At 40.5% G+C, this 25,484-nt stretch overlaps 1 protein-coding gene across 1 annotated transcript; it reads right to left on the bottom strand.

The window, feature by feature from the left end:
- Positions 1-1,004: 1,004 nt before the first annotated feature.
- On the bottom strand, positions 1,005-24,613 carry VSX2 (visual system homeobox 2). Its single transcript, XM_063293580.1, has 6 exons — positions 24,580-24,613; positions 24,160-24,498; positions 22,918-23,002; positions 18,791-18,914; positions 3,243-3,423; positions 1,005-1,337 (listed from the first exon to the last, which is right to left on the bottom strand). Exons 1-6 carry the CDS (start codon positions 24,611-24,613, stop codon positions 1,006-1,008), a joined length of 1,095 nt encoding a protein of 364 aa, XP_063149650.1. The 3' UTR covers position 1,005.
- Between the last annotated feature and the right edge of the window lie 871 nt (positions 24,614-25,484).

The following is a 25,484-nucleotide window of genomic DNA, read 5'->3' as shown; positions in this document are numbered from 1 at the left end:
TTATTTTATTGATATGATTTATCCTGAAATGCCCTAGTGAAAAAATGGCACACCTATTTCAAGACAGTAAGCAAAGGCTGTGACATGCTGCATCTGGGTACTTAAACAGTCCAAAAGTAGGCATTATTCTGCAAGGTTCACATTGTGTTAGGGCACCTGAACCTCTTACGCCAACGACACTGATGCTGTAGTCAGGAACACACTCAATATGAGGTAGGGATGCCACCTGATCAATTTTTAATTTGGGGTTGATTTTTGGAAAACAGTGGTTCTTTATTATTTAGCCTTAATGCCAGGCAATGGGCAGTTTTAAATGAAAATATAAACATGCATAATTAAACCTTTTGTTCTTTTCTGGGAAAGCTAACCCCTGACTGAGACAAGAAGACAGACTTATTTTGATCATTGAATATAGTGATTGGGTACAGACATCATGGTAAGCCATTCTGTGGTTTGTTCACTTTGGCTTAGTGTGTTGTATGAACAGCCATTGTGATTTGTAAAGTATGGTATATATGACTTAAATGTGATGGCAAAACCTAGACTTAGAAGCTTAATCAAAAATGATGGTTAAAATGAAGCATGGCTTATGACAATGTGTGAACCTAGATAATGAGATGAATATTTTTAAAGGTGAAGTGAAAATGTAATAACAGGCTGAATGGAGGGAGAGGGGAGAGAAAAACCCAATATTGGTTTAGTAAATTGTGAAGGTATTCAATTTCCACCTCCCTCTCCCTGCTTGAAATGGAGGAAGGCAGAGCCCAAGGGCTCCTGAGGACAGAGATTGCAGGGACAATATGCTCCTGAGGGAATCAGTCTCTGGACACACCCAACACAACATGGCCTTAGCCTGTGACTTCCTGAAATGTACAGAGCCCAAATGGGTCCACCCTCCATGTGAGTAGGGACTGCAGGGAGGACCCCATTAGTCTGAGAGGAGGCGGAAGCTACTAGATGAGTCAGTCTTCAAGAAGGTGGCTGATTTCCCATCAAACCTTCCTTCTAAACCAGCTTTTCATCCTCTTGTGATAAATCTGATTTTTCCATTTGCCGATCATCCTCTGCCGTGGCTGCCTCTTCCTCTTTCTCTGGCTTCCTGACTGGGGTAGGAGGATCTCCAGGGATGGTCCCCAGGACTTTGGTACTATGCTCCTGAGCTTTGGCCCTGAGGGCAGCAATGCTGTTCTCTCTGAGTTCCTCCTGGGAAATGGTGGTTTTGGAATCTGGCCCCCTCTCTTCCTTGTCACTCTTGTCAAGCTTGGGCAGGGCCTGGCGTTCCACCTCCGGCTTCCTTCCTGCCTCAGCCGCTGCCTCCAGAGACTTTTTGTGCATCCCTAAAAAGAATTGTTGGTATTCGGGTTTAGAAAAGCGCCTGGGCATGGGAAAGCCATCTTGAACTGAAAACAGTAAAGATAAAGAAAGGCCAGAATTAAGGAAAAGCAGAAAGTCTTGCTTCAAACAGCAGTCACACAGAGAGCCCAATGAACTGGGCCCTGCATGAGGAAGACCTCCAGCCAATTCTCTGACAGAGACAGCCAGGCCTGAGGAGGAAACGTACACCCATGCTGCACCTACATTTATTTATCTTTGCATCTGAACCCTGATGCCAAATCTGCACATTTTAGATTGGAGGAGGAAGAAGCATCCTGTGTGGGGATGAACTGTCCTTAAATAGAGCTAAAAGGAGGATTACAAAAGGAATCTAAGTTTATAAAGCACAGCTGAGAAAAAACAAAACAGATTTTTAAGATAGCAAAATGACAAAACCTCTACTCCCTGCAGTTTAGTGGAGAAGGGCAGAGGACCCTAAAGAGTCAGCACCACCTGATTCTAATAGGCTGCAGAGTTTTCACCAAATACAGATTAAAAAATGAAGTGAATGTGGTTCTCATGATAAATCTGTATGTGAAACAAAGCCTTGATGAGGGAAATGTTAACTCCTATAGGCTGCTTTTTTTTCTAACACATCCCACCCACCCCTCTCTTTTCAATTCTCACTTTCTTGTAGACTGAAGTATGAAGCAGTACATTTGTAAGAAGCCAGGTGTTAAATTTGAAGAATTAGTCTGAAAAAGCAGAAAAGAAAAGCCACGGAAGGAGTAGGAGTGCACAAGAAAATCTGCTACTACATTTAAATAGCTTTAGAATATCAGGCAAATTTGTCATAGTTAAGTTACTTGTATATGGGGCTTGTTTACTGTTGAGCCTCCACAGTGCTTGGCACATGGAAGGAAGGGGAGAAGAGAAAAAGGCTTCTTTATGCACAATCAACAGTGTTCAGAATTGACTTTTCATCTGGCTGTTCTACACAGCAAACTGTGCTCCAGCCACCAATCTGCCATGCCAGGCTATTCCTGAAAGGAAGGCCTAAGAATGGAGCCAAAAAGGAATTTTCCCCCTCTGGTCCCCTCTTAAATAATAGCAAGGCTGGCCCAGAGTTTTGGAATTTGAGAAGACAATTGTCTTCAAGATTTGTTTGTAAACTTCCAGGGACATCTGGTTTGTCAGAAAGAATGCTAGACCAGAAGAACCCTTAGTCTGATCCAGCAGAGCTCTTCTTATATGCATAGACATACCCAAACCCTTAAACATATTTATTGTGCCATGATCTGTGACAGATTACTATTTTCTGAATTAGAAAACTTTTTTAAAAACCTTTTAAGGATCTCCAAATTTTTTACCATGTTATCAAAAGTTTACATTCTCAGCCAGCATGAATATCTGGCAGGGGACTGGGGACGCTCACCATAACAACAGTTTTCCATGTGGTAAACTGCTGAAAAGACATGAAGAATGTTTTTTGACAAAAACATTGTGGGAGCGTAATATAAAACACAGAGTATCACCATTAGACATAAAGGTTTTATATTCTGTAAAGTTTAATAAAACCTTCCATTAAAAAGCACTACTGGTAGCCATGCTTTCCGATCTGTGCCTGGTGAGCAACCTCTAGATTCAGTAGGGAAGCCATAGTCAAGCTTCATGCCTATAGCAATACATGGTCAGATATTCCTCCCCTATCCCACTTACTTTACACAATACAAGCTTTCTGAACAGGTCTTCCAGATGTGTTGGCCTAAAGGTCCTATTATCTCCCTTCCAGCATGGCCAGTAATCCAAAACACAAGGAGGACACAGTATCAGGGAATACTACTTTAATTCCCTTCAACTGTGTCAGAACCCTGTCAGGGACAATGGCTATACAAAATATAGATCTGTTCTCAAGACTGAGCTCTTACCCAACAGCCAAGGAGCACAGGATTCCATTATGCCATCCTTGGCTGATTTCAGAATGGATTCTGGCAGTGGGATGGAGTGACGCACCATTGCACCGTACAGCCCATACTCTGCCATTACACTGCTTCTTCCCCAGCATTTCTCTCTCTTCCGCCATTTGGCCCGTCGATTCTGAAACCAAACCTGCAGTAAGGAAGATCATTTAATAAGGAAAGAACAATTTTTTGCCATGCAATTGCTGCACCCTAATGAGTCCAATTTAAATAGCTAAATATGTAAAACAGAGTGAAAAGCATTGGCTAGTCCGTAAAGGATTCTTTGTATTTTAAAACTAGTATGCCTAAAGATGATTTAAGGCTATTTCATTCACTGGCTGGGGATGAGATGAGGCCAATGTTTGTAGGGCCAAGGGGAAGACTGGTACAGTTAGAAGATGACTCTGTCATGGTGAAGTACAAGTGGGAATAGTCTGTAATGCTAATAAATCATTACTCTTTCACATTAACTAAAGCAGAATTTACTTTCCCACTGTCAGGTATTATTTTGAATGTTTATCCCTTTATGTGCCAATTACATCATTTGTTGTAACATTAATTCTGTGGGTGGAAAAGGAGAAGATCCAGTTAAACCAAACAGCCATTTAAAGGACAAAAACTAAGTGGTCCTTCAAAAAATAATTACATATACGAAGCACTTGTTTATTCAAGCAGGTTTGACAATTACAGTCCTTGAAATATTTAAAAAGTTAATATTGGTGTTTTAATGGTAGTGAAGATTTGAATTTTAATTTGGTAAAAATAATTTAAGTTAACATGATAGCATTATGCATACACATACATGCAATCCTATCTCAAAAAACATTTTAACTATGAATTTTAAAATGTATCTGTACTGCAGCACGGGCTATAGAGAACGTTTCCTCGATTATTATACGTTTACTTAAAATTACATCTACTTAAAGCAGGGGTGTCCAACTTTAATGAATGAGAGCCACACTTAATATTTTTTAGGGTTGAAGGCCACATGGTGTAGGGCAGTGATAAGTAGGGCTATATAGGGCAAGGACTTTCTGAGGGCTTATGTGGGAGTCTCAAGCATTTTTTTTCTCTTTTTTGAAACAGTTTAAGTTTAATTTAGGATATATAATACATTTTTAGTGTTTCCTACTCTAAATGGCAAGAAAGCTTGCCACTGAATTTCAGCAATTGTGATCAGAGGGGCTTAGTGGACTGCACGTGGCATCATGTTGTCCACCACAGATAGAAGAGTCATGTGGTATACTGATGACAATTGCAAGATGTATAAGTTCTTCTCAAACTAGTTGGAGTTTTTGTGGCAAAAGGGAAGACATACTAAAACATGATTAGATTCCCCCCACAAACACACAGAGAGGTACACACAAATGTGAATGAACAAGCTTTGGTAATTTCATGTTAAAAAGCAAATGCAAGTAAACTTGTGCTACCCAAAAGTCAGATTAACATTATAAAGTACTAATAAGCTGAAACTACCATATGGGTATGGGTGTTGGCTTATTCTTAAGCATAATTAAAATATTATATGCAATAGAGAGAGGCATGCTTAGTTCCCTGGGATGGCTCCTCCTGAGCCTTCCCTCACCACTTGTTCTGGTGCTGTATCTGCCATTGTGCCACCTGATTTACCACTACCTTTTCTTTCAATATGCAAGCCAAAAAAGAGTTGATTGCCTCTGATATGGCTGGTGTGGTGGTGGAGAAAGATTGCCACCCTGACCATACTATTAAACTGCACCTTACCATGCCTGCCCACTTGGCCATTCATATATACAGTAGGTAGGATAAAAAAGGCAAACCTAAATTGACTTGTACTGATTACAGGATAGAACCCCTTCCCACTTCGCATCAAGAACTTACAAAAAAGGACAGCTACTGTTCATGTACAGTCTGATTTGTTTTCCTCCACTTGGCCTGATTGAGAATGCAACCAGCACACAAAACCATTCCCTTTTCTGATCCCAGAGCATTCTGTCTATCTCTCTATCTCTATCCTTTCCTATGTTACAGCTCCCCAGTCAGTCATATGGCAGTTTGTTGCTCTCCCAATTGTCACCAAATACAGCTAGATATTTTCTAGCAGCTTTTAGTCTCATTACATCTATTTGTATATTGCCTCCCCAAAAACTCAGTTTTGACTGAGCAAAGTACAAGTAGCACATGGGAGCATAGTATTTTGATGAGAAGTCAGACACACACAGAATTAACTGAGCCATGGTTTGCTCAATTCAATTTACAGAACACATTGGACGAGAAAGTAAAATGTAATGGCTGAGTTCACATAACATTCTAGTATAAATATAGTTGGCTAGTTCAGGGTCAAGCAAGCATAATTTCACTGTGTTCTCCCTAAGTTTGGTTTGTAGCAATCCACATACCCTCCCCAGCTAGCACAGCCTGTACAGGTCATTGCAGAGTTGCCAAAGAATTAGGCAAAAGAATGCCATTGGACAAACAGCTTCCCCTAATATCCCTTTGCTCACTTCTAAAGTACCAAGACTGTAATGCCCCAGTATGTGAATTCTTTGTCTTGGTAAATACTGAATTGTTTCATGTTTAATCACTTCATATTACAGTCCCATGGTGGAACCAACTCAATGTGATTTGCACATTCCAGTGGGCTCCCTTTGTACAATCCCAGTCTTCACTTCATACAAGGTCTAGGTAAAAACTGTGCCTACTTTCCCTTCTGAACAGTAGCGGTAATCAGCGTCTGATGGCTCAGTGCAGGGCTATAATTAATTCTCATTATGTCTTTTGTGCAAGTGTCTATTTAAGAGAGGTCAGAAAGAAAGAAAGGAAAAGCGAGCAGTGCTTGAATGTATGGGGAATACAAAAAAAAAAAACTTCTAGAGGCCACAGAGCAATGGAGAGAAATGGGTGAGGTCGGCTGCTTTCTAACCCACTTGCAGAGCACAGACACATCCCGTTGGCGGCACGAGGTTCCCACAATTTCGGCCGCGAGCCCAGCAGAAATCTATTAGCGCCCGGGGGCGCGCGCACTTCCCCTCTCCTCGCCTTCTTCCTGCCTCAGAGAGAGAAGCATCAGCTTTGAGATGAAAAATTGCTCGCGGTCTATTCAGGAGGAGGCAAAGGAAGAGTCAGCTCCAGGGGCAGCCCAGGCCTGATTGAAAAATAAGTTAATTTCAGTTTGAATCGATGGGCCTCAGGCACTGAAATACCACGGGAAATTAAAGCGGCTGCTCCCTGGGGATCGGCGCCATTGACCCGCGCTAATTAATGCCGTGGCGATGGTGAAGTTCTCGCTCGCTTCTCTACGAGACAGCCGCCCCTCCCTTCAGTGGCAAGCATAGCCCCACACCCCAGCCACCAGCTTTTTCTCATTTAACTAATTAAGCTAGAAAATTGGGTGTTAATTTGTTTAGGTTTTTTTTAAGACCCCCTCCCGTTCTCTTTCCCTCACTTTCCCTCTCCCTCCTTTCCAAGGAAGGCACGCGCCGTCCCCGGCGGAATGGAAATGAATGGTGGGGGCTCGCTGGCAGATGGATGCTCGGGGGGTCACTCAGCAATCTTCTCCGACTTGATTGCTTGATTAGGTCGTTAGCACATTAAAAAAATGCTCTCCGTCTGGCGCTGTCCTGATGAGTGGGACGAGGCGGGAATCGCCTGGGTAATTTATCTTTTTATACGGCAAAGAATTTGATTTCAATCTGCAGATATATCGAAGCGCCTCTGACACCTGTTTAACATTACAGGGCTGACAGCTTAACCCTGTGATGACTCCGCGGGGTGGCAGCAGAATCAGGCCGAGTTCGGGAAAGGGGCGTAGCTGGAGGAGACCTCAAAAGGGGATCCTCATAATAGAGTGAGATTTTGGGGTAGAACCGGGCAGAGGGAGGGACACCCTTCCCACTGGTAGCCCCTTGAGGTTTAACAAAATCCGTGTTTTGTACATATGAATTATTGAATTGTGTTGCAAGTTGGATATTATAATAAGGTTGCAAACCTACTTATCCTTACATGAGAGTTAACAGGTAAACACACAGAGAGAACAAATCCCCTGTGACCTTTTTCTTTCTGGTATTTTTCTGTCACCACCACCACCACCTGTGCTCATATTTAAGCATACATTTCCTTTCCTATAGCAATGAGGGTATGGAGAGTTGTTATGCTTGGGTTAGACAGAGGTAGGAAGGATATTTGTAGCACTAATTATACCATAATTCTCATTGAATTTGGTGAGGCTTATTCCTAAATAAGCATTCTTATAAATCCAATATTAAAAAGTACTGAACTGCATAAGTAATCCAAATGTTCAGTTAGAACAGAAATATTCCAGAATTCTCAACAAAGTAGCAAACAACAGAGTGAATTATAGGAACTAATGTTATTTGGTTGCAAGTCTTGGGTCATGACAATGATCTAAGCAGGCGAAGATATCTGAGGCAGAATATCCTTACTCCTATTCAACAGTTTTTGCTGCCTTTTAATGTAGTCCAAAAATGTGCTATTGGAAGTGAACTATATCACCTTTTCTTACAGTGGAGAGAGAGATCAGTTATTTAAAGATGATGTGGGGATATTGCCTCGATAGAGAACTTACGTTTTTATTTAATTATTGCTGTTATTATAGTTCTTACTTTCAGTATTGGGACCAATCTTGAACTCATGTGAAAAAGGTAGCATATATTTTAAGCTAAAACTGATTAGGCTTTCTTAATAGGCAGGTAGACATCACAGGTAATGATAATTTCCAAGAGAACTTGGTACTGTAATATCTAGTCAAATGAGGTTTGTACCAGGCTCAGGGACAACCTGAACAGGGTTCTGTTCTGGTCTATCCACCTCATTCATATACACAATATTAATAAGAACAATCATTTAGCAAGAGGTAATTTACCACTATTGTTTGTGTGTAATCACATTTTGATAATAAGGCAGATGTGAACTAAGTAGGGAGGAACTGTCTGCTATACACCTGTGCACTTAACCAGAAAACTAAGACTTAAGGGTAAAATTTACCATATAGCTTGCCAAACTGTAACAAATGAACAGTTTATGAAGAAATTATATGCAACTGTAGCATGTTTTCATTTTATATATGTAACTTGTATTTTTACGTGTATCAGAAGTTCAGTGAAAGAAATCTGAATATGTAAGCAGACTTATATGCACGTAGCTGACACACACACATACACACCCAACACAAATTTGTGTTTGCATCTACGTTGTTCCATATAATGATTTGTGCATCTAGATGGACTGTTTTTTAAATATTACTGGGAATGCCTGTCTAGACGTATTTGTTGCATGGAGCTATATTGAATGTGTCTGCATTCTCATCTGAATGTATGGTCAATATTACAGTAGAATAGTTACCAGAAGATGCATGTTTTTTTAAAAAAATAAAGTAGGTATTCTAATCAATACAAATGTTATAATAGCATTACAAAACAGTTCATACCAAAATGCTTTCTCATCTGAAAATGTCCACATACAAATCTTCACTTAACCCACCCTGATCAGGCTTGCATATAGTATATTTCTTCTCTTCTTCTCCTTCTTGTCCACTAGATGGCTCCATGCAATGAGATTTTACATTGTCCAGTTTCCTTTCCTGTTCCATTGATGTACAAATTCAGACATGAGAAGTAGTCTGTGTTAACGGGCAAATTCTACATTGACAGAATGAATCAGATATGCTTTCCTGCTTATTTCAGAGGAAAAGATATTGATTCCAGAGCTTGTCAGAATTATGAAACGTTGGGAGAAACATCCAAGCGTTCCCAAGGTCCTTTAAAAACATTTAGAAGAGCTCCTACTGACAGCCATATGTTTTAAATCTAGTCTCATTTTTATGATCCCAGAACTTGAAATGTCTGTAATGTTAACTGTATATCTTCTTCATGAACAGAGATTTAATGAACATGACTATGTATCAGCATGGTATGTTGTATATTCAGGGTTATGTGGTAATATTTTATAGTATATCTATAGAGTACAGAAAATATGGGCACTGCATTCCTGGGAATAGGAATTATTCTAGAACATGCTTAGCACAGGAAGCCAATTTTTATATACTCATAGATTTAATATCTGTTGTACGACCAATCTGTTTTTGGCAGATTGCAGTGTGTGAAAAGGAAATTAAATTTTTAATCCCAAAATCAGCATGATAAATATAGCATGCAAAGACAGACCCACCAAAAAACTATTAATGGTAATGTTAATATAACTGGTATGATGTCTGGTTTAAAATAAGTATGCAGCAGAAACAAATCTAAATAATTATATTACTTTTTTAAAAATCCAGCAAGTAAGCAAGCCTGTAGAATGATCTTTCTCAATGATCTTGACCCTGGAGGAACCCTTGAAATATTTTTCAGGCCTCAGGGAACCTCTGCACATTCAGGCTCAAATATAGGCCAGAAATTACAAAATTATTATATTCATTTCATGTGTAGGCTTGAATATATGCATTAAGGGTGTTCTTAAACTGAAACTAAAGAATGAAACTTACCTCTTTAATGTGAAATTGCCCTGATTTGAAATAATTTGTTAAATCATGATCTCCCAGGGAACCCCTAGTGACCTCTTGCAGAACCCTAGGGTTCCACAGAACCCTGGTTAAGAAACCCTGCTGTAGAAGGATGGATGTCTGTTGCATGAAAACTGGTCTGCTTCTGCTGAATTAGGGTTAATACTGGTATGCTGTTTAAAAAGTGACACCTGTTTTTGCCACTTTGACAAGCTTAAGTTTACCTTGTACTGAATTAGCCTTGAAAATGACAATTCCTTTTTTTTTTTTTTTAAACCAGTATATTACTCTTTTTAAATCTGTGGTGCCTTTTGTCAATGCAAACAATTTCCAAAATAGAAAATAAGTGATTGTGATTAATATCTCCCCCCAAAATTAGGTCCACCCAATCTAACAAACTCTCCTTCAAAATGGAAGGCCTGGTAATCACCTTAGGAAATGGGGCTTATCTAGAGAAAATACTATATTTATAGGGTATGAGGCTTCTGCATTACTTACAAAACCTTTGTTACCTCAAACTACATCAGGCTTTCATTTGTCACAACAAACCATATTATCACTGGGCTAGAATCAGAAATACAAGATACCTCTTGTATCTTGTAAGAAAAAGATATTACATGTATATTACCCCTCACTTTGCTTACTCCTAAAACTTAAACTGGCATTTAATTCTATAAACACAAGCAAAGGCTATTCATGGATGAAATGAAGACTGAAGGTGGCTCTTTCCTAATTATATTTATTGGTATGTAACTGAAGGCACTCCCTCTTACATTTTTCAGGTTATAATGCTAATTAATTTTTATGTGTTCTGCATGTAAAGGAATTTTACTCCCAGGTAAATATATATCCTGCACTGCAGCTTCCAGATTCTGCTTTTCAGTGACTCAGAGACTGGCCTTCAGTACTGTGATTTCTGTATTTTGGAATTAGTTCTCCTCAGCAGTACTGTATACCAGATTCCAACATGATGTTTTTATTTGTTTTTCTAATAATTTGCTTTTTTACACTGGCTGTCTCCTGATATTTCTGTATAAATATATTGTTTTTATTCTATGTTTAATATTTTGTTTATTCTTTGTACTGTTCTAGCTTGTTTATTTTAAAATAGCTTTACAGTGTTTATAAACTGATTTAAGGTTTCTTTAATGCAGGAGTGGTATTTTTTTTTTTTAAATCATTAAACTGCAGCTCTCTTGGCTTATAAATGGAAAATTAGATTCAGAATCCTTGGAACATTTCAGCAAAAAAGTATGATAATGCATTTAAATAGGTCTTTGACATGTTTGCTTAATTTGTCCACCAGAGGGCCTAATTGATATCCAATGTTCTCAGATCCACCAACAAAATGTCCACCAGAGGGCCAAACTGATATCCAAAGTTCTCAGATCCTCCTTGTACTATGTAATGAAATCCATAGATTTCAGGAGTTTGGATATTCATTTAATACATAGCTCTTCCTTCATTACACAGTATATATTTTTCCTTTGGATATATACATTACGAAACTCCATGTGCTTTCTAGTAGTTCCACCAATGAGCTTTGGAGAGCTTACTTGGCAGTAATGGACAGCAACAGCATAGGAAAAGTAGAACGCTGCATTATGTAATGTCAGACTATTTAGCTCCATATTGTTCACTCAAGGGTAGAGTAGGGAAACTTTTTCCTTGAGGTTCTGATATGTTCTAATCGCTTTACGTTATTTCTGAAACTTGCCTCTTCCTCCTCTTGTGTTGAAATCAAGGTAATTCCTCTTATTCCAACAAGTTCTTATAAGCCCTGTCTTAGAAATATGAAATCACTGTACTATTCCACTAATCTGAGCCCCATTAGTTCCTTTGTAATCAATATCATGCCAGATCTTTTCCTCACTTTACAAGAACTTGGGTATATTTCCTTTTGCTTTAACTGTTTGTTTTACTTACTTATACTGTATCTGATAGAACCAAAAGGGCTTCTCAGTGGTTTACAATACATCCATACAAATATAAATGTCCATGGTTTAATCAGAAAAATGAATACTAATCTACCCAAATTTATAAAAAAAAAATTAAATAATTGATGGCATCAATTCATGCTTCCAAAGCTCTCCAGAATGATAACACACAAGCTGAGTGGATCAAAGCAAGTCATAAAAGGCAATGGCACTCCAGTGCCAAATCAAGTAAAGCTTTAAATGTCAAAAACAGAAGTTTCCAACTGGCCCTTGGAAACCAACTGAAAACTGGTACAAGGCCCAGAACACCAATGTAATGTACTTGTGTTAATGAGCACCCTCAAACAGCTGAGCAACTGCATTCTGAGCTAACTGAAGCTTCCTGGTGGTCTTCACAGCATTTCCACATACAGAGCTTTGCGGTATTTTAAATGAGAGGTGATGAAGGTACGAACTACCATTGCGAGGTCCTCATGCTTCAGGTAAGGCCACAACTGGTGCACCAGCTGAAGCTGGACAAAGGCATCTCTGGCCACAGACTCTACTTGGCCATCCAGCAATAACTACAAGTCCAGGAGGAACCCCAAGTCATGGAACCTATTCCTTCAGGGGCAATCAAGAAACAACATTGGAGCCATCAAGGAATCCTGATGGGCAAACAGCAGGTTCATCTTTTTGGCTTCAACCATTTTGTTGCAAGACTTTGCCTCTTTCACCACAGCAGAGTCCATCCATTAGGAGCAAAGATTCTGAAATCTGAACAACTTTATTGACAAAACACTGTGCAAAACAGATACAGCACCAAGCCAGGAGTTTTAAAATGGAGTTGGACACCCTAAACAAGGCCACCTAAGCAATAAAGGAGTGGATATAGCAACACTGCTGTTACTGTATAGGATTGAACTTGAATTTGTAACTGCTCAGCCAAGTTCACTTTTCCTCTTCCTCCATCAGCACTCTTCTATCATTTTGTCTCCTGGGATCCTTGGTAAACAAAGGAGCAATCAATATCAGTGAACGAGGAGAGGCTGCTTGGGGTCAATCATGTTGAGCACTCAGGCCAGCTCCTGTTGCCAGTGGCTAACCATGGACTGACCAGAACTGCTTATAAATACCAGAATGAAAATCCCCAGTTACCTGCCATAAACCATCTGGATCTCTAAGATTCTTGAAGCAGGTAAATTTAATTGCCCTGTTCAACCTGCCAAAGTCTTGATGGCCACTAATTTCATCTGGACCAGGAAATCTGATCTGACCACAGCAAATGGCAGATGGAAATGCCCTCAATAGCCCACTCCAACCCCATCCTTGTGAGATGTGGACAGAACCCTACACATCTGCTCCAAAACAAAACCACAAGTCCAATGTGTGAACACCAACATGCATTGGATCTCAGATTACTTTGGACAAGCTCATGGTCACCTTGGAGGCCATAAATTCTCTGCTTAAGCCTCCCCCAAAATTTTGGAAATTGAAGACACTCAGCAGCCCAGATGTCTCACTAGCAGGGAACCTGCCAAGCAGCAAGGCAGCTGGTATAACAGCTGGATTCCCAGCTTGTCCCTTTGGCCCAATTTAATATGTAGCCTTCCCCACTCTGTTACCTCAGAAGCAAAGTCCTTCAATAATTCCCTCTTGTAGCTTTTGCAGAACATATTGTTTAAAACTTTTCTCTCATGAAGTACATTAGCTATCTGGCCTTTCTCTTATTATATGATATTTTTATCCTCAGTGTATGATCTGAATGCATATCTGTGTATACAAATACATGTACATTTTACTAAATAGACCTTCCTACTACTAAAAAAAACTCCAGTTATTTGTTTAGACTAAAGCACTTTGCACCAGGTTTCATTTCTTTCTTTCTAGAAATCACAATATAATGATAAAACCAGTACTCAAATATTAATTCAATAGGTCTACTCTTAAGTTTACCTAATCTGTTATTTAACACATATTCTTCTAGATCAATGTTTAAGTGGTCCATTTTCCAGAGATTTTAATTTAGCTTATAATTAATGTTAATTGCATCTTAAAAAATGTTTCTGTACTAAAATAATACTGTACTGATACTTTTGGGGAACATGAACATCTGTATATGCATATATGTATATGCATATGTATATATCTACATTGCATATGTATATATCTATATGCATATGTATATATCTACATTGCAGAAACTATGCTTTGTTAGAATTGACATGTCAGCACTTTGGGAGAGTTGCAGGCAACAGGTTGCTACTGGACTTCCATAGAAACAACTTACTTATTCAGAACTATCTTGCCTCAGTAAAAGGTATCCAACTATTTTCAGTTCTCAATTAAGAAAAATGAGTTTAAATGAGACATGTGTGTTTCTTAAACCTTCCTATCTGCTCAGATTTAGACTGTTTAGAAAATGTGCACTTCTGAATGTTATTTCAGAGATCTGCAAAACTCTTATAAACCATGAAGTAAGTTATGTCTGCCTATTCATATGCTGTATCAAGGTTATTTGCAATATTTATGGTGCTATCATATTCTATGACCCTGTAAAAAAGATATGAAGTTAAATGAGGAAAGGAGGCACATGGTCTGTATAGCTGATCACAAAATGGATAACTGCTCTTACTCCTGTTGCTTTGCAGAAGCACAGGAAAGCTAGTATTATTACAGCATTATTCAGTACTTTTTAAACCTTTCCTGCCAGTGATATCACTAATTCTAAACCTGGAAAGAATTATTTGAGATTGGTATATCCAAAATTCCCTTGTTACAATTCCAGCTAACATAACTGACATCAAAACAGTAGTTTAGATTCATTTATGCAAGTGATGTCACCAGAATATTACATAAATTGCAATATACTTCTTGATTTTTTGAGATGCAATAGCTAGTATTGGTGCCTTGCTTTGGTAATGAAAGAAACCTGGATGAGAATCACTAAGGATAATGGAAGAAATTACCCAAAGAAGGAAAAAATGGTTGTGGGTATAAAACATTAAAATGTGCTTCACTTTCTAACATGAAGATGGATTTATTATTAAGCAAACCAAATGAATACAAATCATATCCTGAAGAATAATAGATGAAAGAAAACACATACAGTATTTGAAGAAAACAAGAAGTGAGTGTAGGTAGAAAAAAAATAACAGTGGAGAACAGATACATCCAATTGTAAAAGTCCAAGTACTTTTCCTAAAGCTAAATTCATATCTGTTCTTGATGCAGTGGTTGCAATGGATATTGTGGGATATTCAGATTAGTGGATAAAGAGATCTATCATAGTGCCCACAGCTAATCAGGTCATTTCAGCAAAAGTAGAAAATCCCCTAAATACTTCTTTCCAACCCCAGCCTTAAAATATAATACGAACAATTTAAAAGCCAATGACTTGCACTCCTGCCTAACAATCTGACACTCCTGTCTGAGTTCTCTTCTAATAGTAGGATTGGACTTGCTCCTTAGCCAGTCAAGAAATACATGAATTGGACTGAGGATGAAACGCTAAAGGAGGTCTGCCATCTCTTCTGCCAATTGTTATCCACCTAAGTCTTTCTGAATCAGTAATGTATTGTCTTCCTCAGTGTGAGAAGAATTAGTGAAACCTGATTTACATTTAATTCCCTGAATTGATTCTCAGTCTAAAGGAACTTATTTGGAACTAATATATGATAAACATGCCCATGACTATAATCCAAGAGGTACTATTTTGTTCATTCTAATTTCTGAAGTGATGCATCCGTGACACTCAGTGCAATTCATATCAACCATAGTACTGTAATATTAAAAAATACAGTATGAAATTAAATATCAGTGTCAATTAAAACATCTCAAAAAGTTTAAAACAAATATATCATGCATAACAGAGTTTAGCATCCTCATTCTCCAGATTTTATTGGTCTCATTAAAAATAATCTCACCTGACAACGGAGTTCAGACAAGTCTTCCTTGAGAGAAAGTTCCTAGCAAAATCACCATTAGGAAGGCCTGATTATGTATCCTATGTATCCTATGTATTTTGTGACACAGGACTGTCTGCCAACCATTAAGGTTGTTAAATTAATGTCTGTAAGGAAGGACATGTACCCAAACCATTCTGGGCCTAAAAACACTGGAAAGCTAGCTCAGATAAAATTTATTTTTCTCTAACACTGCAACTTAACAATTCCATGCTCCTGTAATTGGGCAAGCTCCCTCCCTCTGCATTGCGGACACAGCAACCCACACCATGCTCTCAAAATTCCAAATACACCCATTGGCCAAAAAAGTTGCACAGCTCTATCATGAGCGATAGAGAATAACCAAAAAAAAAAAATCAAGTGTTAATATAACGTAATCGCTATGATTGAAAAAAAGGCAGTGAGGTACAGTCTGATTTCAAATGTAAGCCAATATCAGTTCAATGTTACCTATGACCTTCAAGGACAGAATTCTTCCCTCCCCCTCCATTTTCCATTCTTGGTACATTGCAATGCACACTTGATGTCTTGTTACCAGGTAGATTGACAAATTGAAGGAAGTTCAGCAAAGAGCAACCAAATGATTAAAGAGCTAGAGAGGGGATGATTTATTGTGCATAATTTAAGTAAACAGTTTTATAGCTTTGTTAAGCATTGAATTGGGGGATGCTATAGGAAGATGAGATCCCAAAATGTATTGGGCAGAAGGGTGGCAGAATATATGCAAATATCTGAGAAATGCAATTGTAAAGAAGAGGAGATTTTTGTAGTCCTCACATAGTTATTCTAATAAAAAATGCCAATGTTATAGTGATACTTAAGAGGGAAAACCCTCATGAAATAATGTGTAATATCTAGAATATAACTCTTAGTATGGTTTAGCCAACTATGATTCAGGCTGTAAATTTTTAAATAATTTCTTGATGAAGTAATTCCTTTACAAGGAACAAGGTGGAAGGAACCATAGCTCAATTACAGAGAATCTGCTTTGCATGCAGAAGATCACAGGTTTAACTATGTTTCAATCCTATTGAAGCCTGAAAGTTCTATATATTCCATTACCATAACTGCAATGAAATATGGAGCAACATATGCTAACATAGTTATGTGATTCTTACTTAAAAGAAGAAGGGCAGATCCATCCCCTTATGCAACTGCACCACAAGGCTTTCCCACAATGTATCAAGAATGTATAATTATCCCTATGCAAGCTGCCTCAGTCTCTGAGCAACTTAAATGCTTCTATTAAGATGCCATATATGTGACTTCTGTGTCATGCGGAGATTAAGTCCAGATTATTATCATATACTAGTATCCCACTGAATTGATTTAAAATGCAGGATCAGCTCAGACTGCCAATAGCAGAGCACAGGTCACAATTTCGAACTGATTTGCTAGCAGAAGTAGTCATTTAAAATTTTAAGTCTGCAGTTCTAGAAGAGTATATATAGTTAACCACTAGCCAGATACGCATCTTAAATGTTAGATCAGTCTTTCAACTGCAAGTGGAATCATGTAATTGAATGTAGTCTAAAGTTCCCAGCAATCTGTAGTGTGCATGCGTGTGTGTGTGTGTGCGCGCATGTAGGAGTATATATACTTTATTTTGTATAAAGGAATATTCAGTCAGAAGAGGCCCTACTTAAAATATGAAGTGACACAGTCCAGCTACATCAACTGGATTTGATGTAGATTTTAATCAACAGAAACACTTCATTTTATACAATCATAATATCCAGCTATGTGATATATTGTAATATTTATAGTTTAAATAGTTAGTTTAAACTAGCTTAAATGGTTTGTTAGGCAATATAGGTATAGAAGTCAAATGTTGAATGCCCTTAAGTGTTAAAAAGTCATAACATGATGAAATCTGAAACCCAGTTCAAAATGTAACAGAGCTGAGCCTTTTTGTTCATCAACCATTATTCAATATAGCAACTACATTGCTATATGGAAACTGTAACCTCTGGCTATACTAGTTATTTGATGTTTGTCTATTTATAAACACTTCTATAACATACAAAATCTGAATGACTCATTATTTCCATTGTGAAGAATTACAATAAACTCATACCTTCATGGACATTTATGTTAGTTTTTTAATATTGTATGCCTCTCCAGAGGAAATTAAAGTAAAACTAGTTTGGAAATAATGACTTATTCTATTTTTCAATAAACTTTTTTACAAAATGAATTAAAAATACAGTATTTAAGGGGAAAATCTAGTGAAGATCCAAAGTACTGAGTAACCAATTCTTTCCTTCTAAGGGTGCTTTAGGCATGATTTCCTATCACATCCAGTAGTCCCCACTTCTCTTAGGTGTTCTTTGAATGTGTGGATCTAGAAAGGGTTCCTAATTCTAAGACTTCACTACATTACTTCCAGTACCATCAGCATTTTATTCCCATTGCAACTGGGTGTATGAGTTCTGGATGTGAAGAGCACCATATAGTTGCAGTACCAGCCTTTCTCAATGTCAAGACATCTAACATGAAGGACCAGTCATAACTCTCCATCTTATGAAGGTCTATTTTTCAAGCTGATTCAACTACTCTGACTGCTACTATGCTTTGGATATCCCCTAGCCTTCCTGATCCTTTATTACTGCCTTGATCCTGATTCATACCTGTTTGGGACAATATGTCTTCCTTTTATTCCATTTGGATTAATAGCCAGTCACTTAAAACCTTGCAGTTAGAGAAATTGTCATGCATCCTGAATCCTGATGAAGCCTTATGGAAAACTACTACTTATTTCAACATTTTGTTAATTTGCAGTGTGCAAAAACAATTACATCCTTTTATATAAAACATCTAACTAATAAAATCTAGAACAACTAATGCAGACTTTGGCACATAAGAAAGCACACCAATTCAGTGTTATTTTCTAGTTTTGGGATGAATCAGTTACACAACAGTCCTTTAAAACAACCTTTCTGAACCTGGTATCTTCCAAATGTATTGGACTACAATAATCCAGTGGCCCACATTATCAACTTCACTGGCATCAAATGTGAGAAGGCTTGTCTTACAGAGTATATCACTCTTTCCAAAGAAAGCAAAGTATGTTGAAAAGAAAATTAGTGAGTAGTAGTGATATGTAATGATTGAATTTCACAGCAATATGATTACCTGTATCCTGTCTTCAGGAAGTTCTGTTTTCATAGCCAGCATTTCCCTTGCATAAACATCAGGATAATGGGCCTCATTGAATGCTTTTTCCAGTTCTTCCAGCTGGTAGGATGTGAAGATTGTCCTGAATGGAATAAAACTCACTGGTGAAAAAAGTAAAAATGGGAGAAAAATGAACAAATCCTTAAAAAGCACAGCACCAAAGGAAAAAATAAGACAATGAATACATCACACAAAAGACTTGTTCGTAGGGTGAAGAATACCAAGAAAGTGTATTGGGTCTTCCCATTCACTGTAAAGGGAAAGCTGGGGGCATAGAGGATTACCATTGAAACCAATGGGCTTAGATTGCACCCTTTCCATAAAGTATATTAGCATTGAAGTGGAGAGGGTAGCAAAGCTGTAACCATTGTGGAGTGTTGTTTAAAATGGAGCAAAGGGAGAAAGGAAGATGGGCATCTCATAACTAGTGATTTACTACATTAATCATCTTTTACCAGATTCTTTCATTAATGGCCAATAAAGCTATCATTAAAAGAGCTACGTCTAGCAGAAATTATTCGACTGTTTATATGAAAACAAAGACATCGTTTCCATAAAAAAGAGGAAGAGGAGGAATCTTAAGTAACTGTCCAGCTTTTCCAGCAAAAACTTGGGGAGAGAGAGGAGAGATACATACATTCAGAGTCACTGTGTGAGAGTTGGGCAGCTGTATAAAATTGTTTAATAAATAAATAAAATTCACCATCATACTATCCCATACTACTCCTAATAATTCAGAGTAGCTATCATATAGCATGGGTTACTTCATACCATTTCTCTTCCTATACATTCTTCTCTGAGATGGTAAATAGGATCTGTTTTTGCTTGTGTATACTGTGATCCTAAACATTCCAGTGTGAATGTTAGTGAGTTTGCATCCAAATAAATACATTTTAGTCTAAATTTAGAAATTAAATTTGGTATCTGTATGTAATATATACAGTGTCACCAAATATGAAAGCTGTTCCTGTTGGTCTTTAGATTGCTTACTAATTAAGCCATCTTTGTTTTCTTCAAACAATAATTTGGCATCTTACTGAAAATAAGGAGCACAAGTTTGTCAGTTTAGTTCCAAGTACACAGAAGCAGCTGAATCAATAATAGGTATGGCCTAAAAACAACTCACAAATTAGCATTAGCATTATTTCTTTCTGTGAAATATGGCATTAACACTCATGAAGAGCTCCAGAGTGCTGCGACAAAACCTAACAAAAAGATTCCACGTTGGCAATTTATCACGTGCAACTCCGTCACTGGGGATCCAGCTAAGTAGTTTTAAATTCTGTGAAATGGAGAAATGTGGACCTTCCTTATCTGTAACCAGATACTGAACCACAGATTTTATGGCAACATTCAAATTTTCAAGAACAAAGCCATCTATTCTTTATTTTTCTGCTTCTGTTTTTGTTTTTGCAAAATATTGTTCACATGAATCTTTTCAAAGGAAATTATTTCACGTCCAACCCTTAGTAAACAGAGCAGAATAACCAGTGTGTTACTGATGGAGTAACATCATCCCCATTATCTCCTTGGAAGATAATTTGGAACATTGGAAACTGCCTAGTCCTTCCTCATTTGCTAATCTTTTGTTTCTAAAGGACATACTAAAAAACACTTTGCACTGTAAGAGCATCTATCTCCAGGAATTTAGCTTAGTTTTTCACCCTGTGACTCTTCCACTTCGAAACAATTAACTTCATAGTAAAGATATACTTCTGCCAAATCTGGGTAGCCAAAATAAGAAATTCCTTCTCACTTCAGGCAACAAAAATTAGCACTGGAATTGAAAAGAAATGGAAGCACAACTCCAAAAGGTGACAAGAAATTCCTGCAGAGGAGAGAGTGTGTGGATCGTGTTGTGCTCTAAATCTGAATGAACATCCAGACCAATTTCTGAAGCATGGAAAATTTCCTGATTATGTGATTAATCTACCTTGGAAGCCAACTGCATTTCGATATGTTTCATCTCGGTCTAAAAGCATGTCTGCACGTGCACGAGCACACTCACACACAAGCATATAAACAAATTGAGAATAATATGAAATCAACCTTCCCAGGGGAAAAAAACCTGCTTCAAAAAGAAAAAATAATCAAACCCAAGATTCTAAATGTAAAACATTGATTTTTAAATATTTACATATTTCCCAAGAGGACAGCCAAGAGATATCTGAATTACCTACTAGTATGTAAACGTTAAACACTTCTATCAGCTTAATAATAGTAACAATGTGAGGGGCTCCTTCTGCCATCAAAGCTGTGTTTTGGTGTCTTCCATCCTGAGGTCCCTCCTCTTGCTCTCCCAGAATTATTGCCCATAAAGATGGAGCAAGCTTGTGCAGCCCCTCACTGCCTTTCTCTCAAAACAAATTGCTTCTCTTATTGTGTATTATTTTAGGAACAGGGAATGGTGGCAGGATTTTTATTTTCACTTTGCCCACTTCTTTTGAGGGGAGACAGAATTCCTGTCAAAAATAGCAAGCAAAATCCACCTTTTTGAAATACAGCCTTAATTTTTTTTTGTAGGATTCTTTCAGATTCTCTGTAAAAATAGTAGTAACAGCTGACCTTCCCTTTCTTGCTCAGGATATAGAGAGGTGTAGTTCCTCTCCACTCTGCTACTACTTTTTGGACACATATTTCCTGAAGGAATTGTATTTTTTTTTAATGCAAACATGAAATTATTAACGTATTCAACACTAAAATTCTCAGATTTCTGAACCAGCTCATTCCAGATTCAAATATAAAATGCGCCAGAATTCTAATCTTGATCTACTACATAGCAAGTGCATCCCCTTATATTGGCCCAATTCATCTGAAAAGTCCTTGCCCCTATTTGTTCATACATCAGTAAAAGTGTGAGAATCATTTGTTGCCATTTCAATGCCATTTTTTCTTTTTTCATTACAGCCAGCCTTGTGTGCAGACATTTAACATAATACAGATATTCTGCCCATTAGCAAAATTAATCTAACTTTTCCCAAATCATGTCCAGGAGGACTTGCTGCTGAATACACAAAATAACAGGACTAACTTGCAAAATGGGCTGCCATGGCTGACCCAGACCCTGGTTTTAGTTCTCTGGATTACTTTGGGAAAAAGAGAGCAAAATGGCAGGGCCATTGTTGGAGCCTGAGTCAGTCAGAAAGGAGAGCAGACTTTTTCTTGGGTGATCTCCCACCTTCACTGTTAAGTGGTGTGCTTTTCAGTCTCCAAACTGTTCTACCTGGAACATTTTCAGGTAGTTTTTATCCTGTCTAAAATTCTCCAGATGGGTTGGACTACAATTCCCATTCCCCCAGACATGTATTTTATTGCTAATCACACAAAAAAATCAGCATTCTTGCCAGGTGAGAAAGAGGAATTAATTTATTTCACGCACAAAGGAATATCTTGATAAACCAGTGATGCCCTTGTTGACCACAAAGCCTTTATAGAAAATTAAACACCAATTAAAAGCTAATCTGGTTAGGTAAAACAGTTTGATTTTTAAACTGCCCTAGCAATTGTAAATAAGCACTAATTTCTTTGGTTTATTCACAACCCTTAATAGCTACGTGGAAAGAAGAGTGTATCAGGACGCTTTGGACAGCTCCCTCCGGGAGGTCTGGAAGAAAAGTGCTGGAGATCAGCGAGAAGTAGGCAGATCCCCTTGAGATTTTTGGATTTGATGGTTCAACAAACAAAAGTTAGGAGAACAACACATGCGGAGCTTGACGTGGAGAACATCTAGCCCCTAATACAGTCTCTCTCTTCTTTGGAGTTGTGCTTCCGAGGAAAACCTGAAGCAGAGGGACGCGTCCAGGCTCTATTGACAGAGGAGGCGACGCTACTTGCAGAGACATCTCTGGAGCGCCGCTCTCCCGCCCTCCCCACCGCCCCCACCAGCACCACCGACGACGAGCGGCCTGGTCCGAAGCGGGTGCGGGTGGGCAAAACCCAGAGCTCGCAAGGCCCAAAGGCGGAGACGGAGATGGCCGCCGGCGAAGCCGCGGCGGGCGCGGGGCGGGCGGGCAAATCCAGGATGGGAAATAGTGCTCCTGCCCCAGACCGGTTCCCTCCCGGCCTTGAAAACACGGTTGCCTTACCTGTGCCGTCTCTTCTTCCGCTTCTTACTCTGGTTTAAGGTCGATTTTGACATTTTTCTGTCGCTGGAGGAAACATCTTCGGAATCTGAAGACAGAAAGGCGGGAGCGATGGAGAGGGCAGCTGCTTGGGGTGGGGGGGTCTCCCCGCCCGCTCCGCGGAACACGTCAGGCTGTCCCCCGCAGGCCTTGTCCGAACTTTCTCGGATCGGGGCTTTTGTGGGGAGGGTTCGTTTGATCGGATTTCGCTTCCTGGGGCGCCCCGTAAACCCTTCCAGCCGGGAGATGCCTCGCTCTCTTCGAGCTACTTTTCCACGTCTTTTCTCCCTCCTGGGCCTGGGTCCTAGTTTTCTTTTCAAATAAGACCATTCTCCCACATTGAGATTTCGTTTGCCAATCGTTAAGAATTTTAAAATATTAAAACAAAAAACGAAAGAGCGAGCGAGACGGGAAAGCAAAAGTTATGTGGAAGAGGGGAAGCTTTTACACTCGATAGGCAGGAAACAATCTTTCAGGGAAGTTTTTATTTTTCTAATCTTCCCTGAATTTATAAGTCGGGAAAAGAAAACCCTGGACTTTGGACAAAGGGAACAGAATAAAGCAGCGGGGCATTTTCTTGTTAGGATCCCTAAAATAACACGCGCCTCTCTCTCCTCTTTAACAATTTCCGAGCGCTTTGTGTTATTTTTCATGCTTACCGTTACTGCGGTTCTCTTTATATTGTTCTGGTTTAAACTTGAAAACATCGAATTATTCGTTCCTATTGCCCTAGTGCCTATTACTATAAATGGGACTGTTAGTGTAGCTCAAGCCGCACCGCGGCTGCATTTTTGTCCAGAAAAGGACGAAGAGTGTTTTGAGCGAAACACTACTTCTCACCGTTTTATCTCTCGGTATTATTAATTTTGATTGTGATGCACTGTGTGACTGCAAGGCGCTTAGCCGAAAATTGCTCACGTCTGACAAAAACGGGAACGTCTGAAACGAGGTCGAGCTGGCTCAAAAACGCATCCCTGGCATCGGGGGGACTCTCAAGCCCTGCCGGATAGGCTGGGACGCGGCGGTCGCCCCTTCGGGATCAGCTGTGACAGAGATGTGGTGGCCCAGCAGGTCTGGAGTGGTTCGCAGCACCTTGCCAAGGAACAGAGATCTCTCACCTCCCAGGATAGCGGCTCCCAGCTGTCCCCTTCCTCCCGGGCCCAGGGCCCTCCTCCCCACTGCTCTGCGCCGCCACAAGAGCTCTACCTGAGCTGGCCGTCTGGCTGGTGTCTAGCTGCGCGGGGGCTCTGCCCAGCGGCTGCAGGTGGACGCTGGGCGGGTCGGCCAGTACCTCCAGGAAAGTGGGCTGCGCGTAGAAACCGGGGAGGCTGCCGGTGCTCAGCAAGCCCATGCCCACGCCGCCCACCCCGGCCGGGCTGAGGACGGAGCGGGCCGCCAGCAGGTGTCCGGCGGGTAAGGAGTCCAGGGCTGCGCGAGGCTGCGAAGGCGGCTCCTTGTTCAAGCCCAAGATTTCCTGGATGCCGAAGCCGGTGCAGCGTGGTGCTGTAGGGCCCGAGCTAGGCTTGGCCCCCGCGGCTGAGCCCCCTACCACACTCCCTGCCCCATTAGGACCGGAGGCCGGCGGAGGAGGCGCGCCTTCGGGGGGTTGGGGTTTGCCGGGCAGGCTGTGGGCCAGCGCGTCCCCCGCTTTGCCCGTCATGCTGTGGCTGGTCCCTTGTGCCCGCTCCGGGGAATGCTCGGGAGCCCCCGCCTCAGGCCCTTTTTATACGCCCAGGCTGGTGCCCAAGCGGGATGAGAACCGAGCAGCCAATCACAGAGGCCACCCGCGATTAGGAATTCCAAAAAGCGGGGGGGGGGGCGGCAAGAGAGAGAAGGTGAAAAGAGGGGAGGCGGGGGAGGCTTGTCGGCCTGGGGCGCGCCGCGAGCAGAAGCGCGCGGAGAAGCCGAGCCCCAGCCGCGGGCCGCCTCCCTGAGAGGAGCAGAGGAGGAAGGCAATAGAGGGGGTGTCCGCCACAAAAACCAGAAAGAAGCCCTGCGCGGCTGCCCAGCTGGCGACAGGTGTGGGTGTGGGAGCGCTTAGGACAGGTGACTCTGCGGGAGAGAAAAGCGAAAGCAGCGGAGCCCCTCAAAAGGATTGGCCGGCCTGGCGCTGTGCAAGGCCGGGCCCTCGGGCGCTTCGCGGTTGGGGGAAAGCCCGTCTCCGCGGAGCACCGGCGACTACCAGCGAGGAGCATTGCCGAGGGACGCCCTCCAACGCGGACGGCTGGAGAGAGGTCCGGAAGGGGCAGAAGCAGGAAGGGAAGCGAGGGGGGCTTCCCTGGCTAAGCTAAGCGAGGAAAGAAGTGGAGGGGGGAAAGCCAGGGGCGCTCTCCTCGCCTTCCTTCGGAGGGAGCCCAAGAGGAGAAGGCGAGCGCTGCCTGCTCGGGAGGGCGCCCAGCCACCGGGGTGACTTCTTTTCCCCGCATCAATAAAATCGCCTCCCGCCGCCCGAGGCTTCTTCAAACGCCAGTCCTGGCCGACTCCTGACTGTTAAAACGGGTCGCTGGAGTGGCGGGCGCGGCGCTTGTCTG

The sequence above is a fragment of the Candoia aspera genome, chromosome 1 (genome assembly GCF_035149785.1).
Source record: "Candoia aspera isolate rCanAsp1 chromosome 1, rCanAsp1.hap2, whole genome shotgun sequence".
Classification (NCBI taxonomy): domain Eukaryota; kingdom Metazoa; phylum Chordata; class Lepidosauria; order Squamata; family Boidae; genus Candoia; species Candoia aspera.
Note: the sequence above shows the minus strand (reverse complement) of the source record. Positions and strands in the feature narration are given on the sequence as shown.

Excerpts from the sequence above, each read along its gene's own strand:
- VSX2 (XM_063293580.1), bottom strand. The coding sequence starts at position 24,613 with ATGACGGGCAAAGCGGGGGACGCGCTGGCCCACA. Across the intron at positions 23,003-24,159 it reads CAGCCAGACGGCCAGCTCAG|ATTCCGAAGATGTTTCCTCC; the intron begins GTAGAGCTCTTG and ends TTCTGTCTTCAG. Across the intron at positions 1,338-3,242 it reads CTGTGCTCCTTGGCTGTTGG|GGATGCACAAAAAGTCTCTG; the intron begins GTAAGAGCTCAG and ends AATTCTTTTTAG.